Raw genomic sequence first — 16,895 nt, forward strand, 5'->3', positions numbered from 1 at the left:
CTTCTTCACATTTAAATAATTGTCATTGTTAGTATGAGCTATGCATACACATACATACATACATACATATATATGTATATAAACTTTGCTGGTGAATTTAGTCTTAATACAAAGCTACTATTTAAAGCTATGCAAATGGCAGCCTTCAAGTGTTGTCAGTCAGTCAGATCACATTTGTTTAGCATCTACTATATGCCAGGCATTGTGCTAAGTGCTGGGGATCCAAAGAAACACTCCCTGTTCTCAAGGAGTCATGGTCTAATAGTCTAACCTTACTGATGCTCTCCTCAAAAGTTGGACAATTTCTCATTCAGAGTTTCTGGACTAAATGGTCTCTAAAGTGCCTTTCAACCACAAGATTTGATGGGAAGAGGACAAATGCTTGTGTCAAAGACTGTACAGACTCATTAGGATGGGTTGACTTGATATTTGCTATATATCAGCTATCTGAGTCTGCCTTCCCGGCTTGATAGCAATAGAGATTATAAATGTGAGATGGTTAAGAATATCAGAGCACTTTTATTTCTGATTGTCTTTGGCAAAACAATTGAGTTTATTAAGTGTCTAAGGCTGGATTTGAACCCAAGTTTTCCTGACTGTCCACTGTATTATTTTGTAGCCCCTTATTTCTGACTTTTAAGATTTTCTTTACTTTTTCCTTTTTTTCTTTACTAATTGTTTATTTTTGTTTTATTTTTCTTGTTAATTATTTTTATTTTTACAGATATATTAAGTATTTAAATACGAATTTCTTTATGAATCATGTTGTCTCTTTTTCTTTTTTTAAGAACTGAGAAGAACCTCAGAAACCATCTAGTCCAATCCTCTCATTTTACAGATGAGAAAACTGAGTCCTGAGGAGTTAAGTGCCATGGGTTACACAAACAGAAAGTTAAAAGCAGGATTTAAATCCATGTCCTTTCTTGCTCTTGAGCCTGGGCTCTTTCCACTGTATAAAAGTCAAATTTAAGTCATGTTTTAAGGATCACAGAATAAGAAAATGGGGATAGCCTTGCACCTGGCCTTTCTCATTCATTACAACTTAGAGAATGTTAGGTTATTTCCTCTCTGACTTGTTCCCATGGACATTATGCCTTGTTCCCATTGACAAGAGAGACAATACTTCTCTATCTGTAGGCTCCCATCCTTCTTAACACCAACACCTTTTAGATGCCACAAGACTTGGATAAAAGATGTGGTAACTAATAAAATGACTGGCTACATTCGGAGAGAGTCCTTGCCATCTTGGCTGCAGGACATAAACTTGACTATTTTGGTCATGACAATAATTGTGAATTCTCTACTGCATTACAGAAGATTTGTAATCTCTAGCATGAGAAAGAGACTCATATTAATAAAATGACCGATCCCTGACGACTTCAAGTTTTAAAAGCAAGGCATCATCATATTAAGAGGCAATTTGGCCTCCAATGAATTGCTTATTGAATCTGAAGTCAAGGAGATGTGAGTTCAAATCCTGTCTTGGATACTTCCTAACTGGGTAGCCCTCAGCAAATTGTTTGATCTCTGCTCAGCTTCAGTTTTTTCATTCATAAAATGGGAATAATAATAATACCTACCTCATAAGGTTGCTTTTAATATCAAATGAGACATTATATACAAATTGTTTCATAAATCTTTTTTTCTGAATATTTTATTTTTCCAAATACATGTGAAGATAATTTTAAGCAGTTGTTTTTATAAGATTTTATGTTCTAAATTTTTCTCCCTCTTTCTCTTCTCTCTCCCCTTCTCAAGAAAGCAAGCAATAGATTAAATATGCTTCATAAATCTTAAAGCAGGATATGAATGCTTGCTATCATCTTAAGCAAATTATTTAACTTATCAGTTCTTCAGTTTCTTCCTATGTAAAATGAGGTTAATAAAAGCAGTCACCTCACTCTAGTTAGACAATAAATATAAAGTACTTGCCAGCCCTTAAAGTGTGATATAAATGTTGGCTACAATATCCCTTTAGTTCACTTTTACTTTTCTATTTTAAATCAGGAAGGAACATTGAAGATCATCAAGTCCAAATTCTCCCTTTTCCAGATGAGTGAATTGAGGCCAGAGAGAGAAAACTCACTTATATTTAAAGTACTCAATCCTGTGGGTTTTCTGACTGCTTGTTGAGAGCCATTTTCATTACTGTAATCTTGACAAACCTCACCCCTACTGCTTTTTAATGCAGCATGGTCAAAAGAGGCCCATGCTCTATATGTACTTGTCAAAGTAGTCAGAAACTTGCTGTGTTCTTTTTGAATAATATCCCAGGGTCGGAGTAAAAATTCTAATGTTTCTTTTTTTAAAAAAAAATTTAAGTCTTATGTTTCCATACTTAGCTTTTCTCCCCAGCCTACACACACACACACACACACACACACACACACACACACACACAGACTTAGATTCTCTGCAGGTTCAAGGATCCCAGAAATGCAGGTTATTTGGATGAATAGGTTTTTGTCTTTAGTTATGTAAGTGAAAGGCTAGAATTAGATGCTGTCCAATGGGTTTCTTCAAGTTTAAATTGATGATCTTATAACCTTAGAATGTAAAGGAATAATAGCATTCAGAGTAGTTATTCTGACCCATACCCATGCTTTATAAGTGAGGAGACTGAGACCAAGAAAAAAGAAAATGACTGTCCAAGAATCATACAGGTGGAGCCAGGATTTAAAGTCAAGTCTCTTGGCTCATATGTCAAAGAGAACCAAAATAATCAAGTGCCAAGTCCAAAATGAATAATGAGGCACTTTCTGTGACTCTGTGATGTCTCAAAGACTTCTCTGAACTGTCTTTGAGTCACTTGGTCTGATTTTCTACATTGTCCAGAGAATTTGGTATCTTTATGTCCAGTTTATCTGGGGTGGTATATAATAGGTCATGGCTTTCAGGGGAAAAGACCTGTAAGTCCACAAAGATGGAATAAGTTCAAAGCAGTCTGGGATAATTACAACCTCATCCTTCCTCAGTCTAGTCTTGGTTCTGAAGGCTGATTTGTACTGATCTTTCAGGATTTTTAGGTATCTAATCATAGTTCTTTGGTTACCAATTTGGAGCAGAGATTGGCTTCCTCCAAGAGATCTTCACTGTCAATGATTTCACAGCAAGGTGGCTAGCTTACTACAACATGAGATAAGGACCAAGACTAAAGAGGGCTTCAAAAGTCTCTGAGTGACCACTGTACTTTCTAGGCATGTGATTTCTGGGAAATGGGGAATTAAATCACCAAAGTCTTGATCTCTATTATAGCTCATGAAACTTCTTCAAAAACACAAAAGAAGATAATTGGTTAAGACTTAAGAATTAAGTCTTGACTAGAAATTCAAGCCCTTTCACTATCTGTCTGGTCAACCATACAATACCCTTAGGCCACCAGACACACAGAGTGTAAATACACTTACCAAAAGACATACTCATAACCACACTTTTCCTCAAAATCACACAGAGATCAGCATACAATATAAACACAAACATAATTTTGCAAGCACACAGGTACACAGACACAGACCTCCCTCTTCTCTGGCAAGTTGACTTAACAATCCTATCTTCCACATTGACTTGTTCCGGGAACTTGGGAAGTTTAAAGAAGTAAAACCAGCTTCCCCCATAAAAGCTATGTTATAGCATCTCTGAAAGAAGACTTTGGGACATCTCTCATATAGTGTAAGCCTTTTCTACTTAATCAAAAGAGAAAAGCCCATTATAATTACAAATTGGATTTAAAGCCAAACCAAGGGCTTCCTACAGCTTAAATCTGTCCCAATGAGTCTTGCTGGCAGGGTTGCTATGGGTGGAGAGGCCAGGCTCTTTAGTACCTACTGGATCAAACCCCAAATCCTCTTAGCTTAGTACTTAAAGTTCTGAACCAAACCTACTTCTCTTTTCCTTTGAAGATTATTGAGGTTAAGATACTCATCCAGAGTCACACAGATGGTAAGTGTTGAAATCAGCTTTGAATTCAGATCCTCCTGATTTCAGGGCAGATGTTCTATCCACTATGGCACCTAGATACCCTTTCATGCCTATCTTTTAAATGTAATTGTCCCTCAGTTACCAAATATCCATCCTCTGTTCCAATCAGAATGGTTTATGAACAGACCTAAAACTATTTCCTATTTCCACAGCTTTGCTCAGGCTATTCCATTTATCTATAGTGTCCTTCCCTTTCTTCTCCACCTAATTAAATTCTAGGTAGCATTAATTACTCAACTTAAGAACTTCCTTCTCCAGGAAGCTTTCACTGACTACAACAATCCACATTCATTTCTAGACTCCTTGACTCTAATAGCTTCTATCATATATAGGGATGTAGTAGACAGAAAGCATGCCTTGAATTCAGGAAAATCTGAGTTGAAGTCCTTCCCTGATGTATATTGGCTGCATGATCCTGGGTAAGTCATTTAGTCAGGCAGTTCTCTAAAACCTTTAAGATACAGAGAAGGTGCTAACCTTTTTTTTTTTTTTTTTTTTTTTTTGTAGAGAAAATTGCTTATGTCATTAAGATTGTAGTTCCACTTCCTACCTCACTCCTTTAAGCTGGCATCTGTCTATATGTTGTCTCTGTTTGACATATGACTAACTAGATCCTGAGCCATATAAGGACAAGGTCTGAAATTCTAGTACTTTCTTTTTCTTCTCTTCCCTTAAGCCTCTAGAAACAGGGCTAGATCTCGAGAAATACTTGCTGATTTGAAAGCTGATTTGATGCTGGTTCTTGAGGGATAGATCTAACCTCTCAGCAGGGCTGTCAGGCTCAATGAAGCGGATGAGAGGTGGGGAGGACAGGGTTTCTGTGGCAAAGATTCCACCTTGGAGTTGGAGTCCAAAGCCATTCAGGGGGTCACCTCTAAGGATCACTTCTGTTGTTTCTGTGTGCACGATTTGGCCACCAGGCCCCACGGTACTGGAGGCAAGGGACACTGAAAGAATAAAAAGGTAGATTTAGTTTAGCATCTGAAAGCCAGGATACCAATGGGGCTTTTCTTTCACTACTCAGTGTCTATTTCTCTCCAAGCATTTATAAGAAATCTAGACACTGGCCTGAATTTCCCTTTGTTATATTAGTAATTTCTTATACCACCCTTTATTCCTCCTCAGAGGAAATATCCTTTGGAATGCAATTAGGTGCAATAGAAGAAAAGAGTGATGGACCTGAAGTGGAAAAGACAGGAACTGAATCTGGCCTTAGGCACTTATTAGCTATGTGACTCTGGGAAACTCATTTAATCTCAATTTGTCTCAGTTTTGTCAACTAAAAAATGGGGATAATGACAATACCTCATTCCTAGGGTTGTTATGAGGATCAAGTGAGAGAGTATTTGTGAAGACCTTAGCTTCATAAATCTATTTTTCCCTCTTCTCCTTCTCCTTTGTTACTCAGAAGGACAATAATGAGTAGAATGAGATAAAGAAGGGGGCAGCTGTTATAGTCAACAAATCTCAGAGCCTCAGAATTGGAAGGACTTTTGGAATCATTGAATCCAATCTCCATCTAAAGCAAGAATCCCTTTTCTATGTAAGTTTTCCAATCTGATCAATAAAGGGTTATATTTGTTTTATAAATGAAGAAACTGAGGCTCAGGAAAGTTAAGTGTCTTGGATAAGGTCACAAAAATTGTAAATGTCAGAATTTAATGTCAGATTCAAACTCGGGTCCTCTTGAAGGAGGAGAGAAACTGTGTTCCCTTTAAAATTATCAATCTTAAACTGTGTTCCCTTTAAAATTATTTCTCTGAAATTGTGTCCCCTTTTTGATATGAGAGATCAGGATTTCCCAGGCTCCAAGGAGTCTAGAGAGAGGGTCCATCATCCCAGGATGAGAGAAGCAACACTATTCAAGGGTAAAATCAACTCCCAATGATCTTTTTGAATTTCTAAATTCTTATTCAATTGAGAAATCCTGGTCTGATCAGCTCAGGCTGTCCCAGCTCCCCACCAAGAGCTACCCATATAACAGGTTTCCTTAAACTCATTTCTTCACAGAAAGTCCAAAGCAGCTTACTCTGATTCTAGGATCCTGCCCACTGAAAAGGCATTCTCTTCTCAGTGCCAGCCTCCATTTCCCTAATAGGACTTTGCCACTAAATCAGTCTCTTAGCAAAACTGGCTTCCTACCAACAATAAACTTTCATTTTTGCAATTAATATTTTGGCTTTCACAAATTCTTTCATGAAGAAACTGTGCAACCAACCATAAGGGGATTTTAACAATTCTCTAACTGCCACTAACCTCATCACCACTAAACTCATCACTCTGATTCTAGAGCCAATACTCTTCCCCACTTTATTTCAACTGCCTGAAATTTGGACCAATCTATATCGACCTATAGGGACAAATTATTCAAGGTCACATTAAAAAAGTAGCAAATATATGTACAGTCTTATTCCCACAAAAGAAAGACTTAATCTTCTAATATGTATAGGAAGGACAGTAGCCACTGTTAAATGTTGAGGGTCCCCTAAGTTCACTTTGAGCTAATTATTATCACTTATACTTTGAAAGTTTAGAAAGCCCAGTGCTTGCAGCACTGAGGTAGTTAGTGTAGAAACTGTTGAAGCTCATACAGATTGTAAATGTCAGAGCAAAGATTCAGCACTCTGCACTATCCCAGAATACAATGATTTCTCAGTCATAAAACTACAAACTTGGAATCATAAGCAGGAGTGTGCTGGAGTTAGTTCACACCAGCTCAAGAGGGAGAATTGTGAAATTTTTAGTGGGAGCATTTGTACCTCAGAAATTAGTGAATATTGCAAATTAGGTCTTGATTTATTTTGTTTATTATCTAGACTTAAGAAAGGGAAAGGGAAAGATAAATTATTTATACTATAGATTAAGTTTAAATTGTGTCATGCATGTTTCTCCCCCCAGACTTAATTGTTTAAAAACTTATCAGCACATAACTGATTTTAAGGTACCATAGAGGTTGTCTAGTCTAATCTCTACTCAGTCTGTCCAGAAACTTCTGGTAATGAGAATCTCACTATTTTCCTAGGTATCTCTATCTTGTGATTGTACAGTTCTCATTTTGAGGAAGTTCTTCCTTATGCTGAGGCAAAATATTTGCCTTTCTATGATTATGACTCTTGTGAGTTCCAGTTTTGCCCTCTCAAGCATCTACACTGGATCCCACAGTAGAATGCCTGTCTTCAGAGTCTATTTTAGGGAAAGTAAATGTCATAGGCAGACAGGGATCAGAAAGATACACATTCCTGGCATCCTTCTTTGGATCTTAGCATGCATTTTCCTAATGACACTATGTTATAAATGGAACCAGGATACTTGGAGCCAAATTCAATGCCCAATTGTCATAATCATTTCATCCCAGGTGCCTCATTTTCCTGCTCCCCAGAGATGACTTATGGTCAGCTTGCCCCCAGATTGTCTTAGTTTGAATTATGTTTAAGCCTGCAAGTGTCTAAAAATATTTTTTTAAGCAGGAAGGGGAACAAATCCTAAGAAGTAATAATAACAAATAGTCCTAAAAGAGCAGACCCAGATCCTTCTCCTGGAGTGACAGCTAAGAAAGACAGCAAAAATCTGGGGAGATAGACTAGTTAGTGAAGGAAAGTAAGGAAAGATCTAGATTCATAAAATCTCAGAGTTAGAACAAAGTATCTAAACTGGAAAGGACATTAAATATAGAATGCTGGAGACAAAAGAGATCTTACAAACAAAATGGAATAAGACTTAAGACATAGAATGTTCAACAAAAAAGGGTACCACTATAGCAATCTAGTGTTTGATAAACCCAAAGATACCAACATTAGGGATAAAAATTTATTATTTGAAAAAAAACTGGGAAAACTGGAAATTAGTATGCCAGAAATTAGATATGGATCCACACTTTACACCATATACCAAGATAAGATCAAAATAGGTCCATGATTTAGGCATAAAGAATGAGATCATAAATAGTTTAGAGGAACAGAGGATAGTCTACCTCTCAGACCTGTGGAGGAGGAAGGAACTTATGAGAAGAACTAGAGATCATTATTGATCACAAAATAAAAGATTTTGATTACATCAAACTAAAAAGTTTCTGTACAAACAATACTAATTCAAACAAGATTAGAAGGGAAGTAACAAATTAGGAAAATATTTTTACAGTTAAAGGTTCTGATAAAGGTCTCATTTCCAAAATATATTGAGAATTGATCCTAATTTATAAGAAATCAAACCATTCTCCAATTGATAAATGGTCAAAGGATATGAACAAACAATTCTCAGATAATGAAATTTAAACTATATCCACTCATATGAAAGTGTTCCAAATCACTACTGATCAGGGAAATGCAAATTAAGACAACTCTGAGATATCACTACACACCTGTCAGATTGGCTAAGATGACAGGAACAAATAATGATGAATGTTGGAGGGGATGTGGGAAAACTGGGACACTAATACATTGTTGGTGGAGTTGTGAAAGAATTCAGCCATTCTGGAGAGCAATCTGGAACTATGCCCAAAAAGTTATCAAACTGTGCATACCCTTTGATCCAGCAGTGCTACTACTGGGCTTATATCCCAAAGAAATACTAAAGAGGGGAAAGGGACCTGTATGTGCCAAAATGTTTGTGGCAGCCCTTTTCGTAGTGGCTAGAAACTGGAAGTTGAATGGATGTCCATCAATTGGAGAATGGTTGGGTAAATTGTGGTATATGAAGGCTATGGAATATTATTGCTCTGTAAGAAATGACCAGCAGGATGAATTCAGAAAGACTTGGAGAGACTTGAATGAACTGATGCTGAGTGAAATGAGCAGAACCAGAAGATCAATATATATTTCAACAACAATACTGTATGAAGATGTATTCTGATGGAAGTGGATATCTTCAATATAAAGAAGATCCAACTCACTTCCAGCTGATCAATGATGGACAGAAACAACTACACCCCGACAAGGAACACTGGGAATTGAATGTAAAATATTAGCACTACTGTCTATCTACCCAGGTTACTTATACCTTCGGAATCCAATACTTAATGTGCAACAAGAAAATTGGATTTACACACATATATTATATTTAAGTTATACTGTAACACATGTAAAATGTATGAGATTGCCTGTCATCTAGGGGAGGGAGTAGAGGGAGGGAGGGATGGGAAAATCTGGAAAAATGAATACAAGGGATAATGTTATAAAAAAATTACTCATGCATATATATACTGTCAAAAATGTATAATTATAAAATTAATTTTAAAAAAGAGAGAGAAAAAAGACATAGAATGTTCAAAAGGTAGAAGGAGCCTTATAGTGTAAAATTCAGAAGATAAAAGATTTTTGAACATTTTTTTTCCAAACAGGAAGACATCTTAGACAATGTCTAGATCAATCCTTTCATTTTAGTGTTAGAGAAACTAAGAACCAGAGAGAATAAGTAATCTAAAGATACAATTTGGTATCATTGTCCTTACATGAACTTTTGTACTCCTTTTTTCTCTGTCTTCTCCTCATCATGGTTGCCCGGGGACTCATGGGTTGGGTGCTCCGAGGTAGTGTGCTCGAGTTTGGGCAAGAGAAGCCATGAGCATTCAGCATCGGTGAAGAGAAAGGGGCTGCAGACAGGGCTGGGAAGAAAGTTCATCACAGTTGAATGATATGGTAAGCTTCAAGCCTGCTCCCAATTCTGTAACACACATGACTGGAGCTCACTGAGCTCTACATTTCTTAATAGTATTTTATTTTTCTAAAAACAGTTAAGATAGTGTCATTTTTGTGAGTCTTTGTGTTCCAAATTTTTCTCCCTCCCTTTCTAAACTGCCTCCATATTTGTTATGCTGTGCAAGAAAAATCAGAACAAAAAAAACAAGAAAAAATAAAGAAAGAAAAAGGTGGATATACTATGCTTCAATCCATATTCAATATTCATAGTTCTCTTTCTGGATGAAGATGGCATTTTTCATCCTGTGTCTATTAGAATTGTCTTGAATCATCCCATTATTAAAAAGAGTCATCTCCATCATTGGTCATCACATTATCTTGTTGTTAGTATATACCATTCTCTTGGTTCTACTCACTTTACTCAGCATTAGTTCATGTAAGTATTTTCAGGCCTTTCTAAAACCAAAGTCTACATTTCTAAGAACTTAACAAGTGCCCATTCATTTAAATGATCTAAGGCTTTAGGATGTTCACAATTTGTTAGAAATATTTCCCCTTCTCTGACTTGTCACTTTGGACTAAATAGTATAACAATATCAAAGCCCAGGGGTATCCATGTTTTTTCTCTCTGACATAACCTTTCTGGTTTTTCTATTGTCCTCTGACAGGGAGTACACCATGTCACCATGTACTACATTTTGTTATGGTAGGGTGACCATAAGAGCTGAACTGATATTGAATCCCTTTCTCTCTCTTATACCTAAAACAGTGATCTCATTTTTTTGAAAATAAGATGAACTAGTTACTATGGTCCAAATATGCCATTTCTTACTCTCCTTCCTGGGCTTTTATTGTCCCTTAAATTTTTAGCTAGACTTTAAAACCCAGTTCAGTTGTAAATGCCATTTCCTGGCCATATATCATGAATGACCTTTCCTTCCTGAGGCTTTGCACTCTTTTGTTTATTCTTCTTCTATTCACATATTATGACTGAACTATAAGTCCCATTAGAGTGATTACATAATTGATCCAAACTTTGCATTTCTCTTAGTCCTAGCATAGGGCTTGTCTCATTAGACCAGTGGTTCTTAACCTGGAGTCTATGAACTTGTTATTTTTAATATTCTGATAGCTGTGTTTTAATATAATTGGCTTCCTTTGTAATCCCATATATTTTATTTGTGTAAAAAAACATTAGAGTCCATAGGTTTTATTAGATTGCCAAAGCATTATATGATTCAGAAAGGATCCTTGGTTCATTTTGAGACAAGTGAATAGAGGAGAAGATGAGAGTTCCAATACTGCTTCTGACAACTATAGTCTTAGTCTAATCACTTAACCTCTTATTTATTTCCTGTTCTGTAAAATAGGAATAATAATAGCACCCACCTCCCAGAGTTGTTCTGAGGACCAAGATATGTAAAGTGTTTTTAAACCTTAAAGTGCTATGTAATTATATTGTTGTAGTTCTAATTATTATTATTATTATTAGTGGAATGAATTGAATTACAATCGCTATTTGCAGATAGGTCATGCCCTTATATGAAACTATAAATTTCCTGAGGACAGGAATTGTGTTGTTTTAAATCCATGTAACCCCAGCTCCTACCACAGCTCCTTATATAGAATAAATTGCTTCATGATGACTAAAGTTTCCAAAGACATTTATAAATGACTGAACTGAATCATGATAGCAGTGTAGTAGCACACTGGAAAATAAAATTGATTCTAGAGTTGGAAAACCTGAGTTCAAATCTTGGCACATCTATGTGATGATCTATGATCCTATGCTCTACCCAGTATTATATTTATCTATGTGTATGTTTCCAACTCCCCCTGGAATAATCAGTCCATCAAGAGGCATTTATTAAGGATCTACTATGTGCTTGGACCTGTGGTAAGTTCTGGGAAATAAAGACAAAAGTGTAATGTTCTTGCCTTCAAGGAGCCTACATTTTAAAAGGAAAGGAAGAATGTCTATCTTTGTATTCCTAATACCTAGTACAGTGCCTTGCACAGACATATCAAAATACTTTGACCTGAATTATAATGTTCAATTTTTAATCCAGGCTCAGGATTAAAGCCAGATTTAATCTAGGTTTAATTAGATTAAAGGGCAGGAGTAGGAAAGAGGGGGAAGAAAAATAATGAGGTTGCTTCTGGTCCTGCTTCTCATGCAATCTTTGAGCTATCCAGATCTAAGAGTGAGCCAAACTCTTACGTTTGCAGTAATCCTGGCTGGAGGGCTGATTCCAGGTGGGTGTCTTGCAATGGCTGGGATGGTGGCTGGGACAGTAGTTGACACAGGGGTCCCAACAATGGTGATGGTCACTCTTCTGCACCTTCACTGTGTCCAGACCACAAGCGACCCAAGATAGATAAGAGAGGCCCGACAAAAAAAGGGGAAAAAGAAGAGACAGAGATTGCATGGGCATTAGGGGCTATACAAATTATTCTGAGGAAAAGCCAGTCAGAGAGAGCAGAAATGTCCATCCCAACTGACAATGTACCCTGAAGCTACTGGTTTGGGCCTCTGAGGAAAGATGGATAAAAGGATGGGTCTGAGAGGGCTTATCTTCTCAAAGATTAGGCTTACACCTCCATTTGCCCCCACCCCATCCTTTTGCAAATAACTACTTGGGATGGGGTAGGCAGTTTGAGGGACTCTTTCTGGTTCCTGAGTGTCAAATTTTTCAGATAAACACAACCGTTTCCAATATGGTTGATTTCAATGCCCCGTCTTGGTGTAGTAGTAAGAACCCCAGATTTGGAGTCAAAGGCTCAGTTCTATTCCCTACTACTTAAATTACCTCAAGGAATTCCTCTCTAGTCTCATCTATAAAAGAGAGAATTGGACTTGGGGATCTGCAAGGCTCTAACAATCTACCATTTTATTATTCTCAGCTCATCCCAATGCTGGTGAGACGTCTGCCACCTTATGTAATCACATGTTCCTCCTCTCCCAAATCTTATCTTTGAATCATGTTATATGAAGCTGTAAAGGACCTCAGAGGTAATTATAGTCTAAACCTCTCATTCTGAAAATGAGGAAACAGAGGTTCTGAGAAATCATGATTTATAACACAGGAAACAAATATTGATGGTTATCGAATCCTGGTCCCTCTTGAATTTCAGGAAAGCTCACTTGTTCCATCACATTGTCTCTCAAAAGGCACACTTGGATCACAGAATCAATGAATTTAGATCTGGGAGAAAAGAGAGACCATCCATTCCAATTCAATCATCTTCCAAGTGATGAAATTAAAACTCAGAAAGCTCGAGTGATTTGCTCATATGACCTTGCCATGTTGGGGCATGATTGAGAAAGATTTCCTACACTCTTATGCTCCCTGAAAAGTGTGTTCTGTTCCCTAGAATGAGTTTATTATTGCACAAATCAAATATTGAAATGTTATGGAGAACCCTGTGATGAAAGTACTATTATTATTCCCATTTTATAGATAAGGAAATTTATAGATAAATAACAGAGGTTAATTGGTTTCTCTAGGATCAGAATTTGTAAACATCTGTAGATGGATTTAAAATAAAATCTTCTAGACTTCAGGTCTACTATTCACTATACACACTACAATGCCTTCCAAATGCAACATGTCCATATCTTCCATGACTACCAGGTTTCTTTTAACCTTCTGCCAACATCAAGAACTGACATCATCTCAGGAAACAGGTGCTTTTTCAGTAAGCACCTAAGACTCACAGACTATTAGAGTTGAAAGAGGTCTTGTCCAACTTAATTATTGTTAAGATGGGGAACTGAGTCACTGAAAGGCAAAATTATTTATCCAAGTTCACATAGCTAGTAAGTTATGAAAAAATGGATTCTAAACCAAGCTTTCTGCCTAAATCAAAAGCTTTTTCCGTTGGTTTCTCTTATCCACCTTCTGACTCATAAGGTCCATGGGGGCAGAGATGAAACTATATTCCTCCCAAGATTTCCTTCAGTTTCATTCTTAAACTAAGTCAACATTCAGCCTGCAGGAATTCTTACCCACAATATCAGGGCATCCTATTTCTGCTGGAGTTTAATACCGTGCTCTAAAGTACTCAAATATTTGTCAAAGAAGGAGTGAAGAAGAAGAGAGGCTAAGGTCAACGGAATTGGAGAAGGTCTGGGGGGAAAATTCTAGCTTAGTTTTTCTTTGGCTTCCATGATGCAGGTAAAATGTTACTAAGGCTTCTGAACAAGCCCAGGAAAAGACTTGACTTTGATCATTCCCCCAACGAGCCCACCTTCTGAATTCACTTTCTTCTTACCTCCTTCCCCTAACTCTAGAATCTATACAGCATGCTGAAATCCCCAGAAGAGATTCAAAGCCCATGAGGAGGCAATTACCCAGATAGGACAAACCCATGGCCAAATTCCTTTTCATTCTTCCTCTCCCTATATATCAGCTCTCTAGCAATCCCGAGACCAATCTATTGGTCCAAATGGCTGCTGAGTTGTAGTTTAATTGATTTATTATTAGCGCATCATTGGAAGATGAACCCCAGACAGTACCACATTTCTCCTTCCCTAGTTCAGCTGTGAATTCCTTCCCCCTTTGCAGAGACCATGAAGATTATTCACATCCCTCTCAGGAATAGAACAAGGGATGGCATTCCAGTACATGGGATGAGAGTTAAATTTGAAATTCCATTAGTTTCTCAAGCTGTGCTCAGAGCCTGCAGGCTTCTGTCTGGGACTTTCTCCATTCTTGGTTCTGATTACATGAGCTGGGAGAGAGTTTAGAAGATATCTATTTTAGTCAGGGTTTGAGGGGAACTTGGACCCTTCCCCACCCAAGGTCTCTGGTTCTTTTTCTGGCCTTTAATGCTGCTTGCCTCTTTCTGAAGAAACAAAACTTCCCTCTCCTCCTCTTTTTTCATCAGTTTCCTGTCCTCTTCCCAATATGTGAAGCAACAGCATTTGGGAGTTGGAAGACCAAGAGATCTGACCCATATGGTAGTTCTACCATCAAATTTGTCACTTTCTCTCTGAACCTTAGGTTCTTTCTTTTACAAAGAGAGAAGGCACAGGTTGCAGAGAAAGCGAAAAACCTTCCTTGGGTAGATAGATTTTCCTCATCTATAATCACCTATACCAATGAATTACACATAGATCCAGGCCAAAAAAAATATAGTTATGATGATAGACATAAGACATGGCAACCACCCTTGTGGATCTTAGACTATAATGACAAGTCATTCAGTCAATAAGCATTTATTAAACACCTACTATGTGCTAGGCATTGAGGACACAAAGAAAGGCAAAATAGAGTTCCTGTATTTAGGAAGCTCACAGTCTAATGGGGGACATGACATGCAAAAAATAAAGTTGTGCTTAACAATAACTTTCATATAAAGCAGAGTATATGATAGGTACAAATGAGACCCCTGAACTGGGAGTCAAAATAGCTGGGAGCTTATTCTACATCCCATGACCTTGGACTGAAGTCACTTTAGTGTGATAAGATTGAAAGTAATAAATGGTTCTGGAATTTGAGGTCTTGAATTCAAATCCTGTCTCTTATCTTCCTTGGTGTTCACTTTCCTCATCTGTCTGTGAAGAGTTGGACTAAAGAGGTCACAGAAGTCCCTTTAAATTCTAAATCTCTGATTCTCTGTTTCTATGCCAAATAGGACCCTAAAGATCCTTCTGTCTTCCAGGTAGTATAGTGGTAAGAACACTGGGTTCAAATTTCAGCTCTGTTATTTACTAGATGTTTGACATTAAGCAAGTGAAATCTCTTCTCTGGGCTTCACTTCCAAGCTTGTGGAGTTGGATTCAACTTCATGAAGGAGTTGGACTGAATAAGTCTAAGGGCCCTTTGAACTCAAGGCAAGAACCAGGTTTCCCACCATGTTTTACCTTATTTTACTTCTTCCTTCCCCCACCCAGGGCCAGGGCTTGCCGAGCAGGTGCTCCCAGCCATTGTTGAGTCCAACAATATAGCTGCTGGCATTTCGAGGGCCGGCTTCCTCCATGCTTCTGGATGACTGCTCAGTCTGTCCCAACTCACCTGTATCAGGAGGCTTCAGGGGAAGCCTGCTCTGGTGAGCTGGTAGGATCTCCAGTTTGACATTCTCCGTGGTACTGGCTAACAGCTGCATTGCCTCCAGCACAGAGCAGTGCTCTGTGCTGGTGCCGTCAATGGAGAGGATATGGTCGCCAATGTGCAAGGCCCCACACCTGCAAAGAGGAGTAAAGTCAAGCTCATGCAAACCCCAGGGCCATAAGAGGAAGAGGAAGCCCTGTGTCTTAAGGAAGACTGTCCTGGAGGCAAATGGCAGCTGGGAGAGGTGATGCAGCTCCAGGGAAAAAGAGATATGGAGTGGAGGGAAAGAGAAAGGAGAGCTCATTGCTGGCTTCTGACAGGGGGAGGGTGGACTCACAGCCTTGTACACATGGGAGTACACATGCCCCAGAATCATAGGGTCATTGCTTTAGAGAATGATACAAGGGGCCTTAGAAGTCAACTGGACCAAACTCATTGTTTCACAGATGAGAAACCTGAGGTTTAGAGAGAAAGCTACTAGCCCAAGGTAGTAAGAGGCAAAACTGGGATTTGGATCCACATTTTCTGCTCCAAATCCTGTTCTCTTGCCACTGGTCCATCCTTATTTCTTGAGAGATCATTTCCTTATTCCCATCTTGGGGAAAGGGGGAAGGAAGAGAGAGAGCTTTTTCTTCTCTGAACAGCATTGACTCTGGAGACAGGAATTTGGGATGGAACTGGGACTGCTATGAAGAGGAGAGTAAAGGAAGTCTTCCTTGAAGGTCCAGGGGCCCAATGGCTGTCTCAGACTGAGCACACCTTTGGGACACCTGCCATACCTGTCTACCACGCTGGCCGGCTTGATCTTGTCAATCACAATGACCTGTTTGTTCCGGTGGGTGCCAGAGGTAAGCGAGATTCCCAGAGTAGAGCCCGGCGTTTTGGCTATTTCCACTAATAAAGGACCTGAGGCATTGGCTACGGTATCTGGGGAGAGGAACAGGAAGGGAACATTAGTTAGTATGAATTTGGGGGCTGCAGGGCTAGGTAGGATGGGGTGCTTGGCCTTTACTTCAAGAAGAAGAAAGAAAAGGGAGAATGAGATTCTGTTATATAGACCCACGATATATGCAAGAAGGCCAATTGCTTTTCACTGTTTTCCTATTCTAAGTCCCCCTTTAAAGCTAGACTAATCTAGCTAAGGCTTACCAACAGATAGAATGGATATCGAGTGGATACCAATGGATAAAATATTAGTCTGAAAAAAAGATATATAGAGATTTATAAC

General features: G+C 38.3%; 1 protein-coding gene across 6 annotated transcripts in view; it reads right to left on the reverse strand.

Annotated features, from left to right (window-relative positions):
• Positions 1-16,895, reverse strand: part of GRIP2 (glutamate receptor interacting protein 2) — a 272,074-nt gene that overhangs the window by 65,894 nt on the left and 189,285 nt on the right. For 5 of the 6 annotated variants that reach the window (XR_012484963.1, XM_074283821.1, XM_074283817.1 and 2 more), the window contains 5 exons: positions 16,447-16,594; positions 15,632-15,801; positions 11,833-11,958; positions 9,425-9,577; positions 4,739-4,925 (listed from right to left, as the gene is read on the reverse strand). Coding sequence is in view for 5 of the 6 variants with exons in the window: in XM_074283821.1 (XP_074139922.1) it covers positions 4,739-4,925; positions 9,425-9,577; positions 11,833-11,958; positions 15,632-15,801; positions 16,447-16,594 (784 nt within the window). In the remaining variant the exon portion in view is untranslated. The remainder of the gene's footprint in view (positions 1-4,738; positions 4,926-9,424; positions 9,578-11,832; positions 11,959-15,631; positions 15,802-16,446; positions 16,595-16,895) is intronic. The other variant, XM_074283820.1, reaches the window with a different exon arrangement.

The sequence above is a fragment of the Sminthopsis crassicaudata genome, chromosome 1 (assembly GCF_048593235.1).
Source record: "Sminthopsis crassicaudata isolate SCR6 chromosome 1, ASM4859323v1, whole genome shotgun sequence".
In the NCBI taxonomy this organism is placed as follows: Eukaryota; Metazoa; Chordata; class Mammalia; order Dasyuromorphia; family Dasyuridae; genus Sminthopsis; species Sminthopsis crassicaudata.